Genomic DNA, 27331 nt, shown 5'->3' with positions numbered 1-27331 from the left:
GGAAGGGGATAATGCTAGTGTTATATTTTGGGCCAACGAGAGGAATCACTGCCCTTGGCATCTTGCTCCCAATTTTTATAGTATTTTTTATTTGTGCGTGCGAATTTAAGTTGGCTTCCATCATATTTGGCATGAGCCTAACATGGAGGCCAACGCGCAAAGGAGGGTCCTTCCATCTCAGGGCTGCCACCTGTCTCATGAGTTTTTGGTTTTAGGATCTTGGTCTGGTTGTTTATTCTCTCCTAGTCCTTTACATCTCTTCCTACCTTCTTATCTCTACTTCTCATCCCATATCTCCGCCCCCCCACCCTCACAAAAACAAAAAATGAAGAAAACAAGCCCCCGTCTTACTTTCTCCCTCTGCTCACTTGTCTACCTTCCTCGCCCTTCCTTTAGCTTTGGCTTTTCTCTATAACTTTTGTAGGAACAACTTTCTCGGGACTAGGATATTTGTCACACTTTGGCCTATTTCTGAGCACCCAATCTATGGGCTGCGTTTCTCTACCTCCCTCTTAACCAAGTCATCCTTACCCTTTTTTTGCCCTGGTCCCCCTTTTTTTTCTTTACGTCTACATCTACCAGTCAGTGGACCACGCCAAATTCCCTCCCTTACCCATAGTGGCTTAGCACCAAGCTTGTGGGTGACCTCCAAACCTCCACCCATGTTTGACACATGCACTCATCAATAGGTACCTTCTCTCCTCTCTCTCTTTCTTTAACTTGCTTGTGGCTTTTATATTTTGTATAGAGTACCCAAGTATGGGGGTTGCCTTCTTTCTCCTCTCTCCACCTCTATCACTTTCTCTCCTCTCTTAATCTCTCCTCTCTCCCATCTTTCTTTCACCCTTACCTCATCTCTGATCTGTCAAATTCTCGTAGTTCCTATCCGCCTCCCCACCAACTAATATTAACTGGAATGGCTGAGTACGCGTCGCTTGGGTTGCCAACCACTCACTTTGTGCCTTCATTTTCTATCACCTCTCTCCCTCTCTTAATCTATCTCCCTGCATATTTCTCTCACCCGTAAGTCACCTCTCTTCTGCCTTTTTCTCTCTATTTTTCTCTCGCTCATCCAATCATAATAGCTCAAGTGGCTGAGCACCCGACATGTGGGTGGCCAACCACCCCCCTCCATACTAAAGCATTGCTTTTATAAGAACACCCAACATGTTGGCAAGCCTCCATACTAAAGCATTGTTTGTATAAGAACACCTGGCTTGGGTGCTGCCTTTCTCTCATTACTCATGAGAACCTTTGTATTTTATTTCTACTTAGTAATACACATTTAACAAGTTAAAAAAAAAGAAAGGGAGTGCTAGTCTGACCCTGAATATGGATGTTTGAGGAATGATATTATCTTCCTTACCTTTGTGTGGGGGGAAATATTATCCTAAACTAGCTGCCAATTTCTAATGTTGATAGGACCCTTGAGGGCAAGGCACAAAGCCTACGTCAGGCAGACCTAATTCCAAAGAACAGTTACGAATATAAAGGGAGACAAAAGAAATGAAAAACAAAAACCCTAGCTCCCGAGTCGGTCCCTTAAAGGTATTCCTACTTTACTTCTTACTTTAAGTGTGAATAGGGAGGTTGGGATGTGGAAAGATGAGGTGGAATAGGGGGGTTGGAACGTGAATTGTTTGAACAAGAGGCGAAGGTTGGCAGTGCTACATGGGATTGGGTGATTAGAGCAACATCAATGGATTAAACAAAATAAACATCATAAAGTTTTAGCAAAGGAGAGCTTTCCTTTGGAATAGATTTTTGTTTTGGATGCTGTTAACTATGGTATAAAAGAAGAAAAGAATTACAGTGGTCTGTCGAGATGGCCCACAGGCCGAACCTTTTGGCAAAAACAAGGCTTTCTCATAGATAGTAGCCAGCTTTCCTCTAGAATAGAACGCAAGGAAAGATGGGGTGGAATAGCGGGGTTGGGACATGGATTGTTTCAACAAGAGGGGAACGTTAGCATTGATACATGGGATTGGTGGATTAAAGCAACATCAATGGATTGAACAAAATAAACATCATAAAGTTTTAGCAAAGGAGAGCTTTCCTCTGGAATAGACTGCAAGGCGCTAGTTCCCAGTCCACTGTTGTTCAACACTAGCTGGGGGGAGGGGGGCGGGGTAGAGGAGGGGCCAGAGGGGTGGGCAGATGGTGGTGGGGGGTAGGGGGGAGGAGGGGAAGAGAGAGAGAGAGAGAGAGAGGATGAAGCCATGGAATATTGGTAGCGGATGGAGGCCTGGGATATTGGTATGGAAGGAAGAGATGCGATGGTTTACCATGGTCAAGGGCAAGGTGAGATCTTGGGATACTAGGGACAAGGTTGGGGAGGGATGGGAAAGGGAAGGGCAAGGTGGTTGTTTCCTGTCGATGACAGTCATAAATAGGATAGTTCATAAACAATAAGCATTGTTTGGCATGTTCTTCCAGAAAATCTTAGATGGGGCTTTGAACGAGCATGAGTTCATAGGTTCCAGCCACAGGCTTCTTAAGATGGGCCCTGATCAGTAAACCATATGAAAGCTGATGATAGGTGGATTTGGGTTCAGCAAGAAGTGGAGGACCCAGCAAATGTGTTTCATAAGGTCCTTATTGTCAATTTATATCAAAGCCCAAAGAACTACAAAACTATGATAAGCCAAGTAGTGTGCATTTTACTCCCAATACAAAAGCAAACTTAAACAATTCACATATAGGTCATAGGTAATTAATAACAGAAGCGTTTAAAATAATGCCAGGTGCTCCCTAGGGCAGCCAGGGGGGTCTAGGCCATTGAACGACTAGGCAGGCAGCCAGGGGCCTGGGCTGGGCGGCCTGAGTTCAAATGGGAACAAGGGGTGTCCAGGATCCTGCTTTAGGTCCAGATTTTGTATAAAAAATGCACGAATAAAAAATTGCATATTCATGCATCTTTTATAATCCAAACAAAAAACAGCAAAAATAACCCACCCAACACGCATTTTTGCACCTTAGAGGGCACAATCCCTGAGTGCCCGCCTGGGGTCCCTAGGCAGGCGCACATGGATAGCTTGTCTAGTTGGCATTGGCACTGGGCACACTGCTTTTTGAAACTATAACAGTGTGTGCTCCAATTATCACGCTTTGTATGTAGTTAACAGTGCAATGGATTGATTTACTATTACTCCCTCCAATAAAAATTAATTAAAGAATGCATAGACATAAAAATCAGCCTTTTATTACACAATCAGAGAAAAGTTTAAAGTGAAATTATTCATTGTTTAAGAAGCATCGAACATAGAAAGCAAAGAACGCAAATGGTTTGATTACAAAAGCATGCCCCTTAATTTGGATCATACGCAGGAAACAAACCTGAGTCATTGCCTCTTTCCACCTCCCATTGTTGCAAAGGCAACATGCTAATTCATAGTAAACACTGGCAGTTCCAACTACTCCTCGTCGCTCCATGTCTTCAACAGCTTCAACAGCCTCATTAACTTTGCCCTCTGCCCATAAGCAACTGACAAGAACTGCCATATTCAAAGCAACAAAAATAAGATAGCATAGAGAAAGAAAAGTATTTGTCATTAAAAGAATTTCCAGTTTCCTAACAGTACCCTTGTATGTGAGAGCTTTCGGAGCTAGACCACCTCTTCTCATAGTTCCAAAGAACTTGTGAACCAGATCATATTTACCTGATTTCAACATCACCTTACAACAAGTACTTTTTGTAAGACCACCAAATATAAATTGAGGCTACATATGTGCAAGTAGGAATATATGCAAGGGGAATGATGAAACGAGGAAATTACAAGACTGTTATTTCCTACTAACTATTCATTAAAATTTCAAGAGCTTGGACCAACTAGATTTGAACACAAAACTCAAATTTGGCCTAGAGTTCCGATTTGAGGCATCTAAGGAAGCTTTGACAAGGATTGGAGGCATCGATTCGCATTGAGTGCAAAGATTTGAGAATCCGCAAATTTCATATTTTCAATATAATTCATATAATTGATTCATTTTCTTATTGATATTACTAGATCTAGTGCTATTCCATTTATTGTTGCAGTTTTGTTGCATTCTATCAGAAACACGAGCAAGAAATTTTTTCTTTTTTCCATTTTCAAGTATAGAGACTTCTTTCATCTATACAGAGATAATATTTTATGTATTTAATGTTTCATCTATACAGAGATAATATTTTATGTATTTAATGTTGCCTTTTTTAATTTGATGATACCAGATAGATATTTTTATGGTACTTTTTTGCATCTAGTGTGCTTCTATTGTTTTGACAGTAGAATTTTCTCTTAATGTTTTATTAAATCAAATTTTTTCATAATTTGATGCATAAAAATAATATTTTATTTCTAATGGTTATTGTTATTTAATAATACCCATTAGATATTTTTATGGTTTTTCATATATCTAGCATGCCTCGATTATTTGAAAGTAGTATTTTCCCTTGAAATTTTTGTTCAAAGGGACGGGCCACAATGTGACGTCAAGAGTTCCAAACCTACCCCATTAGAATGTCAAAAAAAAAAAAAAAAAAGATGTTTTTATGGATGTATTAGAATGAAGTTGCCATTCTTTCTTTTTTTTTTCCTTTTTCTTTTTAACTTAATGTTGTTACCGTGATATATGTCAAATGCCTCTCGTAGGCATAGATTGTTTCCAAATTCCAACGTAACATTTCCTCTCTATAAACATATTTTTTATTTACATAAAAATATCTTTAACTCAATATTTAATTTTTTTTTATATTTTGTAGTATATAAAAATATCATGGTTGGGTGTCATGCTTTCTTTTGTAGGCTTAAGAGATGTCGATTAAGCATGGTAACACAGGGTGAAGCTATTGGAAATGAGTACGGGATGGGTGAGGTGTTGATATAGTGGGAAGGAGATGGCATGTACTATTAATTGCCTAAAACATCACCTCACAAATTTTCTGAGTGATGTGTAGCCTTGTCTGGATGCATCTTCACGAGTGAGGCAACAAATTCAATGAGCTACCTAAGTTGCAAAGGGAAAGAAAGTCCAAAGACATATGTTAGTCGAGGCAATGAGGAGTGAGTATTGTGCACCTTCTAAACAGGAGGGGCTGGAAATTTTGAGGCCCAAATAGAGCTTACAGTAGAAGATATGTTAGTTAAACAGTTCTGTATAGAAGAGAAGGATGCAAGAGGGTAGAAGCTTCCAATAGTAATCCATTGCCTGCCAAGCTATCAGTACCTGGCATGGAGGGGTGGGCGTATGCACCAGGAACTCTTCAAGTCTTACACCATGCTAAGATCTTCTACTACTTCGTGGTCTTCCTAACCCCAACTGCAGGCCCACTGAACCTATTAAAGGTCAAATTAACCAATTTCTTTGTCAACCCCAAGCTGAGCATAAGGCCCTTCAGCCCAAGAGGGAAGTCAATCAAGAACAAGAAATAGAAAGCAAATACAAGTTGGTTCTCTGATACGACCATTCCATTCAAAGCAGCAAATAATCATTTTTTTGTTTTTTTATGAAATATCATCGACCAAATCAGTTCATTATAGCACAAGAAGGACTAAGATTTCGGAACCCGTCTGCAAAAAAGCACGCAGGCCCTTGGTTGGATGAGGAACTGGCTGAGGAAGAATTATTCCTCTAGAAGTACAAGCAGATATGGCATAAGATTGGAATTATGATTATGTTTAATGGCTGATAGGATGGGACAAGGTGATCTATTGTTTATTTTTTTATGTTGTACCCAAGTGGGGCAGTCTTCCATGCCAATACAGATCTCTTCCACAACAAGAAGATGGGAAGCTTATGTTTAAGATTAGTGCCAGAGTTTGGGGAGGACAAAGTCGTTCAGATCATCGCTAATAATACAAAGAGCTATATTGAAGTAGTAGGGAGTTTGATAATGAAGAAGAGAAAGCATTTTGTTTGGAGCCCTTGCGCTCCCTGTAGAAACCTCATGTTAGAAGCAATCAGTGAAGTTGAAGTGAAGGACCGGGTTAAGAAAGCCATATACAATCACTTCATCCTAAGCTTAACGGGGCAGCATTTTGAGGAGCTCATAAAGCCTACTATAAGTAGGTATGCAACATTATACTTGATTACAATTAATCGTAGGGCATCAACTGCAATAAAAGAAAGTGACAAAAGAGGAATGGGTTTCAGCAACTGTCAAGGAATCAGATTGGAAGAGAGGCCTAAGAAATCATTAAATGACCGTAGAATTTGGGATAAACTCAAGCAGATTATTGGTTTGACAACCATGCCTGTACTTGTCCTACAGTTGGTTGATAAGTGTTAAGCCTGCCATGTGATTCTCGTATGACACACTGGACCAAGCAAAGTAGGCCTTAGAAGCCAACTAAAGATTTCACACTAGAAGTGTCGACTATCATTGATGAGAATTGGTCTAGCATATTGAAACATCAAACCCATGCAATAGGTAACCTTTCATTTCAATTTGCAAGTTATATTAATATCTTAATTTGTAACTATTTGAACCAGCCATTGATATTATCAATGTATTGAGGTTTTTTCTTCAGCCCTACATATCACCAACAACTATGTAAGAACGGGCACCATAAGGCAATGGGAAGAACAATAGACAAGAAAAAAGCAATCCAACACCACTAGATCTATCTTTTTCAACTCCTTTCATTTTTATCTTTTCAACTCCTTTCATTGTTCAAATGTCCCAAAATGAAGATGGGAATGCTACAATTGCACCCCAAAAGGAGTTAAAGACGTATGTTAAAAAAAGGAATTTCATACAACCTGAATTCCAGAACAATCATGACTCGAGTGTCAACTTAGAACCATCTACTAACTATTCTCATCCCACTATTTCCTCACATCCAAGTTCAACCCTGGTATTAGACCTTGACTTACGCATTGCAGTATGCGTAAGCGATCCTGTCAACGATATCCTTTAGGCAACTTTGTTTATTACAACACCGTATCACCTTCTTATGGCGCTTTCTTATCATTTTTATTTATCATATGTAACAGAAGCTCTATCACCACCTCAATGGAAGTCTACGATGTAGGAGGAAATGCAAGCTCAAAATAACATGTGAGTGTTTGTAGTGAAATACAAGGCGGATGGCACAATTGAAGGATACAAGGCGACATTGGTTACAAAAAGTTTTTCTCATACTCATGGTATAGATTACACGATACTCCCCCCCCCTGTAGCGAAGTAAATACTGGTAAAATCACTCACCCTTAGCTGCAAATAAATCTTGGTCCCTACATCAGCCACATGTCAAAAGCGCCTTTTTACATGGAGATCTTCATGAGGAAGTGCATAAGATCATGCCTCTAAGTTTTCAACATCATGGGGAAAGGGGAAAGAGGAAAGACGCGCAAATTACCAAAAGATGACATATGGACGTAAATAATGGTCAAAAGCCTAGTTTGAAAAATTCGGTGAAACCCTGCTAAAATTTGGGTTTAGATGGAGAAGTTGATGTACGTGAAAAAAAAATGGTACCAAGTTTATAACAATCATTTTGTATGCCAGTGATAATGTAGTGACAAGGGAAAGTTTAGCAAATATTGAAGATCACAAATGTCACCTACGCGGTTAACATAAAGGATTTGGGTCACATGACAAGGTCAAAGAAGGGAATCTCTATTTCTCAGAGGAATTATGTGTTGAACATGTTACAATAAACCAGAATGTTGGGAGCCAACCGATGGATACACCTACGAAGCATAAACTTTGATAGTGTATAAAACCTAGTCCAAGTGACAACTTATAAAAAAATTCTTAATTCAATACAACAATGTTACATCAACATATAAAATTCCAGCCACCAAACTTAGCTTCAAATACAGAAAATTACAACTCTAATTGGTCCTCTGTCCAAGTCCAAGACACAATACACTTAAAAAAGGAAAATTACAACTCTAATTGGTCCTTTGTCCAAGTCCTAGATACAAGATACACCAAGGAGAATGATTTAACTCATGACAATACACTTGGACTTAAAAATGCAATAACATACAAAACACATTACCAAATAATACATGACTTTGGAATTACATCATACACTTCAAATTTAATCTCCTCCTCCACCAAATACAAACATTATATGTGTATAATTGATTTGATCATGAGAAGCCATACATTAAGCTTATATTTGCCCAGTTTACAGCAAGAAGACTTAGCTATGTACCATGGGATGACTTCTAGATGGCAATAAGATATCTACTAATCTCGCATCATCAGATTGAGAAACAATTAAGCATCATATTTTTTTTGAGTGAGGTTAATGATTGTATTTCTAGAAGGGTATCAGGAATACAAGGGGGGCACTATAGAGCATCCACAGGCAGGGTGTCTCGAAAAAAAAATAGGTCACTGCACAGTGACCCTATACAGAAAATTGGGGCTTATAGGCTTGCCCAGTTACAATCAATATGCACTAGAAAGACAAAAAACTATGCGCCCACAGTGGTCCAGAGCAAAAAAGGAGACGGACCGGCAACTTAAGTTTGAATAATACAACATCCCAAAAAGTCGCATTTTATGCGGATGCATCTGCTTGGGCTCTAGCTCCATCCTTAGTCAAAAGATCTGTGAACTCGTTGGACGTCCTCCAAATATGCTTCTAGGAGACGACCATATCCCTGCAAGTGTAAGCAATATCATCATAAATAGAGGATAGGTACCACAAAAGTGGTGTGTTTCCAGCAGCCCAGGAAATGATATTTTGGGCATCCCCCTCGACAAACAACTGTGATCCCCAAGAAGAGTCGAATCTTTTCAGTCCCAAAACTAGAGCCATGGATTCAGCATACTGAGAATCTGCATGGCCTAAATGCTCGAAATAGGTTGCCAGAACATTGCCACAGTGGTCTCGAAAAACTCCTCTAGCTCCAGCTGGTCCAAGGTTCCCCAGAGATCATCCGTTGAAGTTAAGCTTGATGGTGCCTTCTGGTGGTGGCAACCAATTGTTGGGTCTTGATACCCTATGTGGTTGGAGCTCAAGGATGTTTTCCCATTGGCTAAGGAAAGTATTAGCCGATATCTCAGCAAAGGCTCTGTGGTTGGAGGCCCAAAAGATTACTAAGGAAGTAACCTTATGAAAGAGAGCTGGAACTTCGTTCTTTAGGCCTTGAAAGATTCTGGAGTTCCTTTCTAGCCAAATGACTCAGAAAGTGACTACTATAGAAGCCTTCCACAGAAATCTTCCGGCCTTTGGCCAATGAGAGACAAGAGAAGAAGAGATGAGAGCCGGGACAGAGGGTGGAATGACCCATGAGAGGCCAAACAGCTAGATTAGAAGGCTCCACAGGTCGTGGGCCATGCTACAGTGAATGAACAAGTGAGAATTTAATTCCTCCTCACATAGACACATATCGCACCTGTTGGGGATCGGGATCCCTTTCCTTTGAAGCTGGTCTACTATGAGGACTCTTGGGAACAACCAATCCAATTGAATGCCTGCACCTTAGGCGGAGCAATGGTGGACCAGACCATTGAAAGGACCGAGCTGGGTTCAGAGGAAAGGTGGGTGGCTGAATAAGTTTTCTATAGAAGGAGGCCACCGAAAAAAAGGCAGAAGGGGAGAGAGTCCACACGAGAGAATTCCCCCCCTGAGAAAGCAATGAAGTTGGAATGAAGAGAGGCCAAAAGGGTAATGAAATGGCATGTTTCCTCCTTTGTTAAACGTCGTTCGAAGGAGGGATTCCAGACACCGCGGTCCCCAGAGGCGACCATTTCCTTTGTGATGGTGGAGGCTTTATTGGAGGCAAGAGAGTAAAGAGAGGGGTAGAGGTCCCTTAGAGGAGAGTGGCTTATCCAAAGGTCTGACCAGAACCTTACTCTTGTGCCTTCTCTAGGATGGAGGCAGATGAATTGCTGAAATGAGGAGAGGGAAGACAAGAAATACATCCACGTTCCTGAGGCCCTATTTGTCGATCTCCCCTTGGGCACCCAGGAGTCTTCCGGAATACTATATTTGCTGTGAAGGACCTGTGCCACAGAGAGTTGTTCGGGGTAGCCAATCTTGACCACCATTTATCTAGGAGAGTTAGGTGCATATTTTGATTTATGAGAGGACTTAATAAATAGGATCCAATAATGAGGGGAAAACACGGGAAAAGAGAATGCTCAAATCACTCTCAATTTGGTGAGTAATGGAATGATATGAGCATGGAGATTAGGGCATAGTTTCCTCTTTCAAAATCTCACCAAAATAATCAATAAGAAAGTCAATTAATTGGCTGATTTGGATCCAAAAATTGCAGAGAAAATTGGACAATTAAATCTTAAGAAAACACTATAAAATCTCCTCAAATTTAGATCAATCAATTAGAAATCAAATCATCAACCTCAAGAAACAATCTAAACTCAAGATCACATAAATCAAGATGAAAATGTACCATCATACCTTGCAGTAAATGTGAATTTACAGCCATCAAAAAGTTTCATGAAAGGGCTTGATGACAATCTCGTCAAATAATCAAATATTCATGGAGCTAAGATTTCATCTAAGTTTGAGATCAAGTTTCAATAGAGTGGAGTTTTCTCTCACAAGATCTTCACACCCCTCTTTCTCTCACAAGGATCTTTCTCAAATGAAAAAACAGAAAAAAGAAGATAAAAGCTAGATGGCCCGCCACTTTCTTGGAGAGTTTCTCTCACTAAATTATAGAAGTGATGAGAGAGAGAGCAGAGAGCACGAGATATGAAGGATGTACCTCTTTCTTGTAGGTATTTCTCTCCCTAAAACTTTTAATATGGAAGAGAGAGAAAAAATAAGTTGTATCAAAAATGAGAGATTGAGGGGGTATATATAGTTTTGAGAACAAAGATGCTTTAGAATATTCTAGATGTGCCAATCTAGACTATTAAAGTACATCATCCATAGCTACAAAAAGAGGTTTGATCCTAGCCTTCCACCATCCATCATACCATCTCAATGTGTGGATGGAATTAAAATACCATTATCTTTCATTTAATCCATAAAAATGCCCATGCTCAAATCACTTAATAAATTTAAAATCCAAAGTTAAGGCCTGTCCATTGTCATTTCTTAAAACAATTCGGGAAAATCCAATTTCTTGCTCGGAAAAATTTTGAAAAATCTCCAAAAATTCCCAAAACGTCACTAAGCATTTTCCATCAAATTAACACATTTTTGCACAACTTGAAAAATATTTAAAAGCGAAATTTGGATCCTATGGAGTTGAATTAGGTATCGAAGCACTCCATTCAACTAGACTCGGAATCCAAAGTCGTCTTCTCAGTATTACCCAACAAACCCATGACCTCAATGTTAATCAGGGTCTCATGATTCGGTTTATCAAAGTCAACCAAATTGAGTGGCTCGGGATTCTCAAGTTGTAGTGGATTATAGGTGCACCCCCAAGGACATGCACTCTTATGGATGCAAGTATCTCTTCACAGTGGAGACTTGGAAGAGAGGTTTCGCATTAGCGATTGTATATGCACATATTATGAGAAAGTCTAATAGCTTTACCATGTTGAGGTCTAGGCTCATGTCCTCTCAAAGCCTTAACCTTCTCATACAAGGCTAAATCACACAAAATATTTGAGCTCATATCATCATCAGTCAATCAAATACACAATACCCTGGATTGAAGTACATTATACATGGTTACAAAGAGAGGTTTAATCCTAGCCTTCCATCATCTATCATGCCATCTTGATATGTGGATGGGATTAAAACACCTTTAACCTCCATTTATTTCATAACTCACTTCAAATTCCCTTTTTATAAAAAGCCCATGCTCTTTTCAGATGATCAAACTAGAAATCAACCTTAAGGGTATAACCTTGAGGTAATTAGGCACATTTTTTAGCAAAATTCAAATTTGAAACTTTTCCTCCATTTTGAGAGAGCATGTGCAGCCCATAGTTGTTGGATACAGGAACAGGAATGGTTCCGGGATCAAGGGCACGATCGGTGGATCGAAGCTATACTGAAGATCCTTGTGTTAAGGATCAATGCCCGTACAGCCTCAAAGGTAGGGATCGAGGTCCATGTGTGTTGGGGATCGAGCTCCTTTTTTACATAGGATCAAGAATTATTATATAAAGGTGCGAAATCTTATACGTAAGAAGCGAAATTCCCGAGGGCATCTTTTTGAGTTTCTTAACTCAATGAGCGCATCAGTAAAAGTGATCCAACATATTATGGAGCGAAGAATAACTTTTATAGGAGCGAGCTACATTTTCTTGGAACATGGGTTCCTTGCGTCGGTTTGAATAAGGATCCACGGCTTTAAAATGTAGCTCCAGCATTGTTGACCAATAACATGCAGGCTTAGTCTTCTATGAAATAAATAAGGAACTTCAAACTAATCCATTGTTCATTATATTAATATAATAGATAGATCATTTCATTAAACAAATTATGACATTCTAAATAGTGTAACGAAATACAACCCAACACCATATATACATGGAATAATTGTGTTGCTAGTATTACTCTCTAAATAAATAAATAAAGGTGAGTACTCATTATTGAGGATCACGAACAATTATTTATTGATGTAAAATTGCCATACAATATTGTAACTATTGATGTAAAATTATCAAAAAATATTAGTGGGCGAGAATTTGTGGTGTTGTGTGGTGGGCGGTAGGTTTTGGGGGGGTTGTATACAAGGAGCGAGGGAGGAAGGGAGGGAGCGAGAGCATTGTATAACCTTGCAAGAATGGAGGGGGGAGAGCAAGCAACGTCCAAACCTTAGCATTGCAATTTACCATCCAATATCAAGATTTTACAACCACTTGAAGGGGGAAGAGATATTCCATCATTTCTCACTGACAATCCCATATTGGTGGGATCTGGATGCAATATATGGTGATCCTTGTGTTCCATTATTTTGGAATCCAAATCCCAATACACTCTGGAATGTGAACCATAAGACTAGGGAAATAGATATTGTAATGTTTAGGAACGTGAAATTAAATTGTAAGGAACTCGTTCCCTTACAAGATGGAACGAGATCTCCAAAATACTAAATTGAGTTTCAGATGAGATCCGCTTCGAGATCGAGAAAATTGTGGTTTTGCAAATGATCGTCAAGCAAGGGAGGCAAACCCGGTAACTATGGTGCAACCAATCATATGGTGCCACATGTGTAAGTTAGTTAAGTACACTTTTACAATTGTTCATAGGGTTTTAATTGAATATCAAACCTTATACCCCATCTAGAAGGGTTTACATTTTCCGAAAAAAATTTCCTCAAAATGGCCATGCCATTGTGTATATGATTGATTAGTGATGATATGAACTAGAGTATTTTGTGTGATTTAGCCCCTATATCAAAAGTTTAAAGCTTAAGAGAGGACATTAACCTAAATCCCCATTTTACAGGCATTCTCATAGCATGTACATGAACAGTCGCAAATGGAAAGTTGCTCTTCTAGATTATCCACTGTGAAGAGATATGCACATATGCCAAGAGAGGAACCCCCACACCATGCATGTGCATCTCCTCTTAGGGTGCACCTGTAATCTACTAAAGCGTGGGGATTCAGAGTTAATCATAAGTTTGACTTTGCTAAACTATATCATAAGCCCCTGATTAGCATTGTGAGTGAGTTTTTAAATGGTGCCAAAATGATTTATTTTTATGGAAAATGATTAAATGAAATTTTGAAAATTTTTTAAAATTTCGGGGGATTTTTTAGAGCAATAAAAATGAATTTTTAAAAATATTATGTATAATGCCAATTAAGGACAGACACCCTGAGGTCTGCATGAGACATCTAAATGGCTTGTGGGTGTCCACGTGGCCATGGGAGGCCTCCATGGTGACGTGCGGGTGACATCAACCCCCATGGACCCCTTTGTCATTGTAACAATCCTAAACTTTCAAAAAAAAATATATATATATATACATATATAATAATAATATTAATGGTGTTAACAGAAATAAATACAAAAATAAAAATAAAAATAAATAAATAAATAAATAAAATAATAAATATATATTAGTAATGATAATAATAATAATAATACTAATATACCGTTAAGCTATTGTTGCTTTTATATTAACAATAATATATATTAACAATAAATAAATGATATTATTGTTAATATACTTGAGGGTTCAATTCTACTTGAGTGGACCTTAGGTCCACCACTTAAAGTTTTATAAAAACACCTCTTTAAGGTACACCTTGCATATGAGGTGTATCGTTTTTATTAGCCTGTCTCTCTCTTTCTCTCTCTCTCTGCGTTTTAGGGTCAAGGGGCTTCTCTTTTTTTCTCTCATTAAGAGCTCATCGACCCTCCCTCAAGAAGCATCCTCTGCTTCAACAAGAAAGGAGATTCTTTCGCTTATATCCTCTACCCAACCACAACTCTCTGTACTGGACCTTCTCCATTTATAACCTCTCTCTAACCATGGTCTATGAACCATACACACGATAACACATATGATAAGCCCACATCCAAAACGGATGCTCCCTCAATTTCAGAATTAAAGTAAGTGACATCGTCTTTCTGAAACATAGTATGTTTTTAATAAATAGTGATATTTCCGTCCAGGATCTTTATTTTATAAGTTTTGTCTGTAAGTAACTTCATTGTCTCGAAAAATAATCCATTCTTTTTAAAAATAAAATGAAATAATTATTTCTGCTTATTATCATGAATTTTAAGAGCGATAAATTTTATGCGCACATGACCTCATTATCTTGAAAAATAATCTTTTTAATTAAAATTGTGATATTTTATCTATGTTAGAAATTTTAAATGCTGTAAATTCTTAGAAAAATAAATTTATTTATTTTTCTTGTCTATTGTTAGAAAATTTTAGATACTATCAAATTATAAGAAATAAATGTGATATTTCTGCTTTTAGTAAAATTGTGAGATTTCTTTCTACTGTTTTAAAATATTTAGACATTGTGAATTTCATGTGCAAATGACTGCCTTATTATCTGAAAAATGATATTTTTGCATTTGATTATAGTATTGTTGTGAAATGTTTAATTGCAAATTAACATACCATAAATTGTGATAATTCCGTATTCTTGAATTTCTATAAGAGTTTTTCTATACATATTAGATTGGCAATTATGCTAGAATGTCTTTACGAACTGCTACCTTTCTAAATTTGAGCCCAAAATATTTGATTGGTTATTTTTGAAATGTTATTGAAAGTGATTGTTATTAATGGTGTTAGTGAGATTCATATTAATGATTTCAGTGATATGTTGAGTACATGATATTTGCTGCTTTCAAATGTTTAAAGAGATTTAAAAATAATTTAAGTATGCAAGTGGACTCATCCGGTTCGCCGATGAGGTATAAGTGGACCTACCCAGGACGCCGGTAGGGATTAAGTGGACTCATCCGGTACGCCGGTGAGGTATAAGTGGACCTACAGGGATTAAGTGGACCGATCTGGGACGCCGATAGGGATTAAGTGGACTCATCAGGACGCTGATGGGGTATATAGGTGACCTACTTAGGACGCCATTAGGGTATTTTGTGAAATCCTTTGAATTATGCACTGCCGTTAAAGTGTTATGTGCATTTCAATTATTCGGATTATACTTAATTATGCATTTATTGAAAGTGAAACTGTTGATGCATTTCTGTTAATAGATCTTCTTTTTGAAAATATTGATATCTTTTAACCATGATTATTTTTTAGGATTATGATGATCACTTACTGAGTAGCCAAACTCATCAAACTATGGTAAACATTTTTTCAGGATAACTGCGGATTCATTTTGAGTGCTAGTCAAGATCAACCTTGGAAGATAATGTTGTTGTGCTAGCTTTCTTTATTTACTTTGTAAGACCTCGCCATTGTAAATTTGTCCTATCAATAGATGTATATATGTTTTGTCTGTCACATCTCAGGAATAACAGTATTGTAAATTCTTGGGGTGTGACAGTCATACTGACAATTGTTATCTTTTAAGGGGGTTATTTAATTATGGAATTCTGTGGATTTTTTAAAAATGAAAAATTGAATTTAGGCACATATATTTTGCGTGAGAATTGAGTTTTGCACGCGTGTGAGCCCTTTTAGAAGGGGCATCAAGGTCTGATATTTCAATTGAAACCTTAAAGACAATTGTAAAAGTGCACTTAACTAACTCACACATGCAACACCATATAATTAGTTACACATTCTCTTTCAAAATGAAAGGAAAGTTTTAAATTTGAATATTTCTGAAAAGTGTGTCTAATTACCTCAAGAGTATGTCCATAAACTTGATTTCTAATTTAATTATTTGAAAAGAACATGGGCTTTTTATAAAAGGAAAATTTGGAATGAAATATGAAATAAAAAGAGAATAAAGGTGTTTTAATCTCATCCACACATCAAGATGACATCATGAAGGACGAAAGGCTAAGATCAAGTCTCTCTTTGTAACCATGAATAGTATACTTCAATGGCCAAGATTAGAACATCTAAAGCATCTCTACACAAAACACTATAAATACCCCTTGAATCTTTTATTTTGAAAACAACTCTTTTTTCTCTCGAAGTGGCATGCCCCACTATGTTCTCTCTCTCCTTTTCTTTGATAAGTCTTCGGGAAAGAAAAACTCTCTTATAGAGTCACGCCCCTCTTTTCTCTTCTCTCTTCTCTCTTCTCTCTCTCAAACATTTTCTTAAGTTTTAGATAGAGAGAGATCCCATGACTGGCACTCCCTCCTTAAGTAATTCATCTCCTCCATCATGAGAGTAAAGTTTTAGTCAAAGAAACAAGAAAGAAAGAAATGAAGATCTAGAGAGAGCGTACTTAATGAAAGCTCCATTTGAGAGCTTCTAGCTCCATGGATATTGGATTATTTAGAGAAATCATCATTAAGCCCTTTCTTGAAGCTTCATGATGGCTGTAAATCCACATTTACAGCAAGGTATGATGATTTATTTTCATCTTGTTCATGAGATCTTGAGTTTAAATTGGTCTTTGCCGTTGATGATTTGATTTCTAATTGATTGATCTAAGCTTAGAGATATTTTTATAGTGTTTTGGTGAAATTTAATTGGCTGAATTTTTATGCAATTTTAGATATACGTCAGCCAATTAATTCACTCTTTTATTGATTTTTTTGGTGAGATTTTGGAAAGACGATTATGTCCTAATCTCTATGCTCATACTATTCCTTTACTCACCACAATAGATATTGATTTGAGCCTTCTTTTTTCCCATGTTTTCCCCTCATTTTTGGATCCAATTTGCTAAGTCCTCTGATATGATGGAATGTGTTATGAAAGTGTAGAAGATATGATGCTTCATTGCTTCTCAATTTGATGAGACAAAATCGGCCAACGTCATATTACTATCTTGAATTCATCCCATAATACATAGCTAAGAGCTATGGTCGTAGACCAGAAAAATATGAACTCAATGTTAGGCTTCCCATGATCAAATCAAATATACATATATAATGTTCGTATTTGGTAGAGGAGAATGAATTTCAATTGTATAATGTAATTCGAAAGTCATGTATTATTTAGCAATGTACTTTGTATGTTTCTGTGTGTTTTAGACCAAGTGTACAATCATGTGTTTAATCAATCTCCTTGGTATATCTTCTATATTGAACTTAGTCAATGGACCAATTAGAGTTATAATTTTCCTATTAAGTGTATTTGAAACCAAGTTTGGTGGCTGGAATTGTGTAAGTTGATGTAAGATTGATATAATTGAAGCATTGTTGTATTGAATAGAAGAAAAGAAAAGTTATGTTGCAAATTGGACTTGGTTTTATATACTATCATGAAGTACATCATCCATAGTTACAAAGAGAGGCATGATCCCAACCTTCCATCCTCCATCATGCGATCTTGATGTGTGGATTGGATTAAAATATCATTATTCTTTATTTATACCATAATTCACTTCAAATTACCCTTTTATAAAAATGCATATGCCCAATTCATTTAATAAACTTAAAAAGCAAAGTTAGAGGCTTGCCCCTATCGTAATTTGGCACATTTTATAGCAAAGATTTGAAATTGAATTTCCCTCCAATTTTGTAAACATATTCAACCAATCACATGGTGCTTCATATATGAGGTGGTTAAGTGCACAATTACAATTATCATAAGGTTTCAATTGCAATATCAAACTCTATGCCCTTTCTAGAAGAGTTTGCAGATGTGCACTCACCACAAATTTCAGACACAAAACATGTGCCAAAAAATCAATTTTTGAATTTCCAAAATTCCATCAAAATCCAAAACTAAAATCCATATTTAGTAACAAATTATCAAATGACAAATAGATCCTATAAGGGATTGACATCATCCCCAATCAACTCCACATGGGGCTGATGTGGACTCCCCCACAAGCCCACATGGACACCCATTGGCCATTTGGGTGCCATTAGTGGCAATTGCATTATGGTTGTTCATTATGGTATCAAAAATATGTAAATGCTGAGAATTTATCTTACGTTGAGTATTTGTTGCCTATTAAGTTTATTTTATAGTCAAAGCGAAATTTAAAATGCAACTCATGACAATAAAATGAATCTCTCTAACTCAATTTTTTTTTTCTCGTATTAACTTAGGAGTTTTGACTTTTAACAAAAGCTATATGGAAGAAATTTAGTGGAATAGGCTGCTAGTAGAGAGAGAGAGAAATTTAATGAAATTGATTGTTCGTAGAGAGAGAGAGAGAGGTGGATGTTAAAAGAGAGAGATGCAAGAGAGGTGGATGCCAAGAGAGAGAGATATATGCAAGAAAGGTTGATGCCAAGAGCCAGAGCGAGAGATATTTGACATGGTAAAGTGAAGAAGCCCGAAAAATTCCCACAACAGGCATTTAAATAAGCAAATTCCTTTATAAAAAGCTTAACCACCGGCAGTAGTGTACAAACATTAGTCACATGCGCAGGCTTCATGTTGACCTATGCATACATAGGTGTGGGAAATGATTGGCTAATGCAGTGCTATCAAATTCGATTCACTTCGGCTGAAGAGACCAAAGCCTTTGGATTTTAGGCATAAACCGAAGAGAAGCGAAACATGGTGATGCTGCCTGTGACGACCCAACTTAAAATATATATATATATACATATATAAAATAAAAATAAAAATAGTAATCATAATAAAATAATAATAATAATAACAAAATAAAATAATAATAATAATAATTATTATTATTATTATTATTATTATAATAATAATGGTAATAATAACGAACAAATAAATAAATAATAAAAATAATTACATAAAGAAATAATTTTAAATGATGTTCATGGTGTTAAAAATACACAATGGGGCCATCCTTTTTATTTAACACGATTTTGCATCAAAAAAAATTATTAATTAAAAAATACAAGAGTGAGATATCCATCATTACACACTCATTAGCGTGAGGTGGCACAAAATGGCATTAAATGGCCCATAAAGAATGAGAGGTGGGACAACGTGGCATTAGGTGGCCCATAAAGAGTGATAAGGTGGCACAAAAAAGCATGAAGTGGCTCAAATTAAAAAATAATAATAACACATGAAGATATGTGTCAAATATGGATTAACTCACCCCACTTATAAATAACTTCCATTGGCCCTTAACTAAACCCCATAATTGGTTTTCTCTCTCTTCTCTCAAATGTGAGCTTCTTCTCTCTCTACGTAAGTTTTCTATTTCTTTCTATTAATATCATTTTCTCTCTCTCCCTCATCATATCTTGCTCATATGATATTAATGATGTTTTTATAATTCTATTATAATAATATTATCATTCTTATGTATTATTATTACCTCATAATAATGTTATAATTTTAAGGATATTCTCATTCTCATAATATTTATTATTATTATCTCATAAAATATTATGATAATATTATGTCCTCTTTCTCTCTCTCTTATTTCAATGATTTTATCTCTCCCTCATCATATTCTCATAATGATACTCATAATTTTCACATTTTCTCTCATTTCATTTATTCTCTCCCTCATCATACTCTCTTGATGATATTATGATTAATAATATTCTCATTATTATACTCTCATGATGATATTATGCTTTCAATAATATTCTCATACTCTCTTGATGATAATATGATAAATAATATTCTCATTATGATATTATGCTTTTAATAATGTTCTCATTATCGTACTCTCATGATAATATCATGAGAATGAGAATATCCTTAAAATCATAACATTATTATGAGGTAATAATAATACATAAGAATGATAATATTATCATAATAGAATTATGAGAACATCATTAATATCATATGAGCAAGATATGATGAGGGAGAGAGAGAAAATGTTTGAAATAAGAGAGAAAACTTATGTAGAGAGAGAAACTCACATTTGAGAGAAGAGAGAGAAAACCAATTATAAGGTTTAGTTAAGGACCAATGGAAGTTATTTATAAGTGGGGAGAGTTAATCCATATTTGACACATGTACTTCATGTGTCATTATTTTCTTTTTTAATATGAACCACTTCATGCCGTTTTGTGCCACCTCATCACTCTTTATGGGCCATCTAATGTCACTTTGTGCCACCTCTCATTCTTTATGGGCCACAGAATGCCACTTTGTGCCACTCAAACTAATGAGTATGCAATGATGGACACTTCACTCTAGTATTTTTTAATTAATATTTTTTTTTTATGCTAAATTGTGTTAAATAAAAAGGATGGTCCTATGGTGTATTTTTAACACCATGGACCATCCTTTAAAATTATTTCTTTTTGTATGTAATTATTTTTATTTTTTATTTATTTGTCACTTACTATTATTATTATTACTATTTTATTTTGTTATTATTATTATTTTATTATGGATATTATTTTTATTTTTATTTTATTTTGTTTGATTTTACTTTATTTTTTATTATATATATATTTTTATTTTTTGAATTTAGGGTCATCACACCGCTTCAATCAGATTCAAGCCGCATTGGTTAGATTCGGGTATGCTTTGGCCAACAAAGAAATAGCTATACAAAAATATTTTTTATGTTTTATAATTTGTATATATCTTATATATAATATCTCATTTATTTATACTAAAAAAAAAAGAAGTCTAAAGTCTTCGCCCAAATCGGCCGAAGCACCGAATTGCTTCATTTTTCTCACTAAACCGATAAAGACTCCAAAGCGAATCTGACAACATTAAGCTAATGAGTTGTGGTGACTTTGAATAAGCCATAAATTATATGGTGGACCACTACCCACTTTTCAAAAAAATTTAAGAAAATTTGCAACTTTCAAAAAAATCAAAGTGACAAGCAATATGGGACCGTCATTTCAAGCCAGTTCAATTCTGATAGAACCAACCGATTACTAACAGAACTAGTCGGTTCTGTCAGTGAATCGGCCGGTTCAGGGGGGGACCTGACCGGTTCCTGATCTATAACAGGAATCAAATCGGCTTCGATGATTCCCTATCTGCATCGGCCTATTCCAATCTGGATTTCTAATTTTCACGCTCCCGTTATATATCGAAAACAAATCAGGTCCCCCCTGAACTAGCCGGCTCACTGACAAAACCAATCAGTTCTATTAGTAATTGACCAGTTCTATCAGAACTGAACCGGCCTGAAACGGCCGCCCCATGTTGCTTACCTTTTTTGAATTTTTTTTTTAAGTATAAAATTTTTTAAAAGTTTTTGAAAAATGGACAATGTCCCACCCCATAATTTATTGCTTCTTCAAAGTCACCACAACTCATTAGTCAATCATTTCCTACACCTACGTATGCATAGGTCAGCATGCAGCTGCACATGTGACTAATGCCGATACACTACTATGGGTGGCTAAGACTTGTATAAAGGAATTTGCCTCTTTAAATGCTCGATGTGGGACTTCTTTCGGGCTTCATTACTCTACCACATGAAATACCTCTCTCTCTCTCTCTCTCTCTCTCTCTCTCTCTCTCTCTCTCTCTCTCTACTAACAGCCTATTCCACTAAATTTGTTCCATATGGCTTCTTTTAAAAGTCAAATTAAATTAATGCCAAAAAAAAAAAATCAGTTAGAGAGATCCATTTATTGTTATAAGTTGCATTTTAAATTTCATTTTGAAGATAAAATGAACTTAATCGACAACAAAACACTTTAACATAAGACAGATTCTCAGTATTTACATACTTTTGATACAATAATGAACAACCATAATGCAATTGCCACTATTTTTTTTAGAAACCTAAAAAACTAAATTTTTGAGAAATTCTAGTGACTTTTTTAAATTGTTTTTTACTGAGATTGACCGATTCTCCGATCCGGATTGCTGATCCACCAATCCCTCACGGTTTTTGGGGTGGCCGATCCAGGTCACCGATCCATTTTTTTAAACCTTAGTTTTATTAAAAGTGATTTACTAATGGAATTTTGGTGGATTTTTTAGAAATTAAAAATTGGAATTTATACACATATTTTAAGAGTGAAATTCGAGTTTTGTGCATATGTGTGAGCCCTTCCAGAAGGGGCATAGGGTTTGATATTACAATTGAAATCCTAAAGACAATTGTAAATGTGCACTTAATTAATTCAGACATGTGGCACCATATGATTGGCTACACATACTCTTTTAAAATGGAGGGTAACTTTCAAATTTGAATTTTTCTGGAAAATGTGCCAAATTAGGTATATGCCTCAAACCTTGATTTCTAACTTGATTATTGAAAAGAGCATGGGCATTTTTATAAAGGGAATTTAGGGTTAACTATGGAATAAATTAAGGATAATAGTGTTTTAATCCTTACCACACATCAAAATGGCATGATGGTGGATGGAAGACTAAGATCAAGTCTCTCATTGTGCCACAGATTGCTGACATGAATGGCCATGATTCACCAATCTAGAAGCATTTCTATATTAGAAGCCTATAAATATCCCCTCATTCTCTCATTCTCCACACACATAACTCTCGTTGTCTCTCTCTCTAGAGTGGCACGCCCCACTCTCTCACTCTAGAGTGGCATGCCCTAGCCCCTTTCCTCTTCATTTCTCTTCATCATGTCAGATTAGATTCGAGTGTAGTGAGGAGAAGAAGACCTAGTGAGAGAGTTGAATTAAGCTCCATTAAAGCTCAATTCAAGCTCCATCAAGCGAGAGGATGATCAAGCGAATATAAGGCACTCAAATTGAGTACGATCATCTCTTTTCTCCATTGATTTTGAAATAACTCGAGCTGTATAATCTCATTTACAGAAAGATGTCTCCATCTCACAGCTCCATAATTCATGAGTGCTTGATCTTAAATTGATCCTTATGATTAAGGGAGTGATCTATCTTTGATTGAGATAGTTTTTCTAAGAGATTTTCTATGAGTTTTATAGGATTTAATTGACAGAAATTTTCTGGGATTTTGGGATCAAGATCAGTCAATTAAATAACAAAATTGATGGAGCAATTTTGAGAATTTTCAAGGGAAACTATGTCTGATTTTTTCTCCATAGCATGCCTACTCATTTTGAGCTTGATCTTGTGATCTAAGCCTACATTTCTCCCACGATTTTCCCAACAAAGTTTGATCCCAGATTTTCAAACCCCTCTAATCCAGAAAAAATGTAGATCCAAGAAGCTTGACTTCCCATTACTCTGATAGAGTGAATTTGGCCATCGCATTTCACACTATGTTACATAGCCAAGACCTTGGCCGTGTACTGGGCAATATGAGATCTCAAAGGCTTCCCATGATCATGTTATTTTGGTTGCTTGAGCATTCATGTGATTGTAATGTGGAGATCATGATTTGATAAAGTCATATGATGAAAATTGATGCATAATTTTACATCTAATTTTGCATAGTGCTGAATTTTCAAGAGCACTACTTTTAAAGTTGTACACTTCATCTCCTTGAGTAGTTTTGTGTTGTTGCCGACAATGGATCCAAAGTGAGTTGTATCCTCAATGTAATGAGTGTATAGAAGGGATAAAAGTGCCATATGTAGTTGAGGCATAAAAGTGCCATATGTATTGTAACTTGCGAGGAAAATCGAGTTGTATCATCAAGTTTGTCTCAACTTTTAAAGTCTGGTATACCTTGGATTTGGTTTCTATACACTATCACTTTCAAGCCTTTCACAATCCCCCTGCTCCTGATTTGCTTCAACCCCAACAACTATGGGCTAGAAGGAATTTTTTGGGCTGAAAATTTGCACATTTGATTCAAAAAATAAGCAATTCCAGAAAAATGAATCTAAGTTCTTGAATGCCAAGATCCACTATCCACCACATGGACAGTCTATGTTAACTGAAAATCACAAACACATTGTCCCCATTTCTTTAGGTGAATTCAAGCTGCTTCTTTTTTTTTAATCACTTAGATGAGAACTACATGTATGCAACAGATCTCTACTTTTTAAAGTAGCACTATGGTATAAGCTTGGTGGGAGTGGCCTTCAGGGATCACAGTACTTATGCAAAATTGGACATCAAGCAACAGCTGCAACACTAACCCCAAGGGACTTTTCTATACAATAAAAAATAAATAACAGATAAATAAACAAACAGCAGTATTTGCATTTCAAAAAAGTAAAAGCACGAGGGAAACTCCTCCACAAGTGAATAATTCAATATTTTCTTGGTTGTTAGCTACAAAGCAAAATAAATGGTTCAAATTACCTCCATAGCAAGCCCATAAGTTGCTCCAGAAGGCTTTAACCCACTATGCCTCATTTGTCCCAGCACCCAGAATACTCCTTTCCAATCTCCGCATGGGACACAAGCATTCAGCACCTAATAGAAAGACAGTAAAATCAACCAGTTCTCACAATAAGATGAACTCAACAATACAAGAACTGATGTATGGCAGGTTGAACCATATATAAGGACCAAAAGGCAAACATACTGCATTGTATATGACCACATCTGGTTCTAAACATGGATTCCAGCTTTTGCGCTGGACATTCAATGCTTTTTTTGAAGGCCTCTGTCTCATATAGTCAATAACTTTTAACAACTCCTTGACCTGACCAGCTTGCCCAAGCGTTACAGCAATACTATGGTATGCAGCCATATCAGGGTAAAGGAAATAATCTTCCTGCAAAGAGCAGCCATGCAAAACTCAAATTATAAGTTAGGTATCGCTCACCAAACAATTGAAGGTGTTACTGATTTGTAAAAAAGCTATCAACCCAAAGGAACTTACTAAACTTTTCTTTTAAACGAAGTCAAGTCAAAGCAAATTTCGAATCAAAGATGTTGTGAGCAGAAGATTACACGCATTTCATTGAAAATGTCTAGAGCTTCACTAGGCCTCCTTGCCTTTCCTAGTACAGCCAAGAGTTTTGTATATACAAACCTGTATAACAAGATTCTATCAAGAACAAATGCTTTCCCACCAGCAAGTTGAATATAATTTCAGGTGAAAGCTTTTATAAATTGAATTTTACTTCCAATATTGAAAACTTATGAGGTGGACGGCATAATTATTTATTTGAGAAAATCATTCACTAATAACATAGAGCAAAAGAACTTGAACACATCAGTGACATATTTAGTTTATGTACCCCTAATGAATTATTTGGTGACATATTTAGTGTAGTTACAATGGCTCTTAACAAGTGACAAACAAAAAATGCAATAAATTCATATCAATTAGCCCTAGCCTCATTCAGACAAATCGCCACAAGTTTATGTATACAAAGCTATTCTATCAAAGGTATGTTGGTCTTAAAATTCATCATATCATCCCCATTTTTTGTCTTAAACTTAAATCACTTTGATACAAGATATTGAGAAAATAATATGTGATTACTACAGCAAAGGTTATTTGCCCAGACCATGATGCAGTGTTTTTTTTATAATGTTCACAATTGTATTGATGGAGAAAGAAGATACAGAGTAAAACACGTGCATATAAACACATATACAAACTCATTGCATGCCTGCTTAGCAGGTGCCCTTTACAGACCCCAAAAGGGGTAAAAAGTAAACTTAAAAATAGCTCTACAGTGACACAATTAGAAGGGAGGAAAAAGACTTCTAAGTAGCCGAAGGATTGAGGCTTGCACCATCCCTTGCTAAGGTGTCAGCCACAGCGTTAGCTTCCCTGAAAACATGCCTCCAGGAAATTCTTAAGGATCCAGTGATGCTAGCAATTTCATCGATTAATGGCTCAAGTCTCCACGAGCAAGGAGCGAGCCCTGAAGCCCAGGTAATTACATTACATTACCATGACACAGTGTTTATAAGTGAAATTTGTTCCCTCCCATTGGGAGTGAGGCAAGTTTGACAATAAGCTTCTTTAATAAATTTGAAGGAGAGTGAAATAATTTTTCATGTCGATTCAGTAGAGAAACTATACAGAGCTATCACTAGTCTGAATGCCACCTAGGTGTGCTTGTAAAACACTTCATAATCAAAACCTGAACTAAAGCAGCTCAAAATAAAATATAGGATTTGAAAGAAATCAAAGAAAAATTCTACTTGAGAATTAAGTCAAATAAAAGAAAGGCTAACAAAGCATATCTCTTCATGGTCCTTGTTACAGAACTCAAGACAAGAACAAGCCAAATCGTACAAAATTGATGTATAAGATCCAAAATGGATCCAAAAGATGAGTGCATGAGAATACTTGAGATCAAATCAAAAGGCTACATGACTGAGATTAAGTATATATAAAGGTGATCTAGGCGGTATGTAAAGGATGAAATATAATGTCTATGAAACCTGGGGGATAGGGTCCTAAAATTCATGGAAGGAATTAGGAAGAGAAATTAGGGTTCTTGGAGTTAGGTTTTAGGTTTAAAATAGGAAAACTAGGGATACATAGGGAAACGATGCCTAAATTAGAGGTATTTAAGTGTTGGGGTTATGTGGCATTTAATGACATTATGAGCACGTAAAAATGTGACTATAGTGACGTGATAGCTCCAGTGGGAGCATAGTCCGGATGGACTGTGTGGCATGGTCCAAGGTGGATTAAGAGGCATCACTGATGTCGTGACTCACCTAATTTTTTATGGGTTATGGCTAGGTTGATGTCTAAAATCCCGTAAACCTAGGCATTTGTGCACAACCAATAGGGGTTTCGATGTGGGGTCATCCCTTAATAAGGTCGACGTTGTTGCCAAGTTGGTAGGCCAAGGGACTGGGTGTGACCCATGTGTGCAGTAGTTGGCCGAAGAGAACAAGGACCAAATCCTCATCATTGTCATTGCACGGCATGTACACCAGATAGCCGTCAGAGAAGCCCTTTGTGAGCGGGTGTGTCATGTACATGTGCTAAAGAGATGTCTCCCAGCAACACTGGACTTTGTTAGGACCCATGATGTATTGTACTAAAATGGGGCATAGACTTGTCTGCAGGGAGGAACCTGTAATCCATGGGCGAAGATTGTGTCTCCTTCATTTATTGGCTCACTTTGATAGTCCAAGCACGAATCCTTGCGAAGGATTGTGGCTCATGGGAACTATTGGGCCAG

General features: G+C 36.6%; 1 protein-coding gene across 10 annotated transcripts in view; it reads right to left on the bottom strand.

Moving 5' to 3' along the window:
- DG1 (Tetratricopeptide repeat (TPR)-like superfamily protein) overlaps positions 1 to 27331 on the bottom strand; it is a 53188-nt gene that overhangs the window by 5866 nt on the left and 19991 nt on the right. For 3 of the 10 annotated variants that reach the window (XR_016046274.1, XM_006841053.4, XM_088854288.1), the window contains exons 3-7: positions 25125 to 25206; positions 24754 to 24945; positions 24528 to 24641; positions 3582 to 3675; positions 3337 to 3494 (exon numbers count right to left, since the gene is read on the bottom strand). Coding sequence is in view for 5 of the 10 variants with exons in the window: in XM_006841053.4 (XP_006841116.1) it covers positions 3337 to 3494; positions 3582 to 3675; positions 24528 to 24641; positions 24754 to 24945; positions 25125 to 25206 (640 nt within the window). In the remaining 5 variants the exon portion in view is untranslated. Of the gene's footprint in view, positions 1 to 3336; positions 3495 to 3581; positions 3676 to 4167; positions 4987 to 5205; positions 5316 to 24183; positions 24376 to 24527; positions 24642 to 24753; positions 24946 to 25124; positions 25207 to 27331 lie in introns of those variants that run through there. The other 7 variants (XR_016046276.1, XR_016046275.1, XR_016046277.1 and 4 more) reach the window with 6 other exon arrangements.

This window comes from Amborella trichopoda, chromosome 12 (assembly GCF_054954075.1).
Source record: "Amborella trichopoda isolate Santa Cruz 75 chromosome 12, AtrichopodaSantaCruz75HAP2 v2.0, whole genome shotgun sequence".
NCBI lineage: Eukaryota > Viridiplantae > Streptophyta > Magnoliopsida > Amborellales > Amborellaceae > Amborella > Amborella trichopoda.
This window is presented reverse-complemented; position numbering and strand designations above follow the sequence as displayed.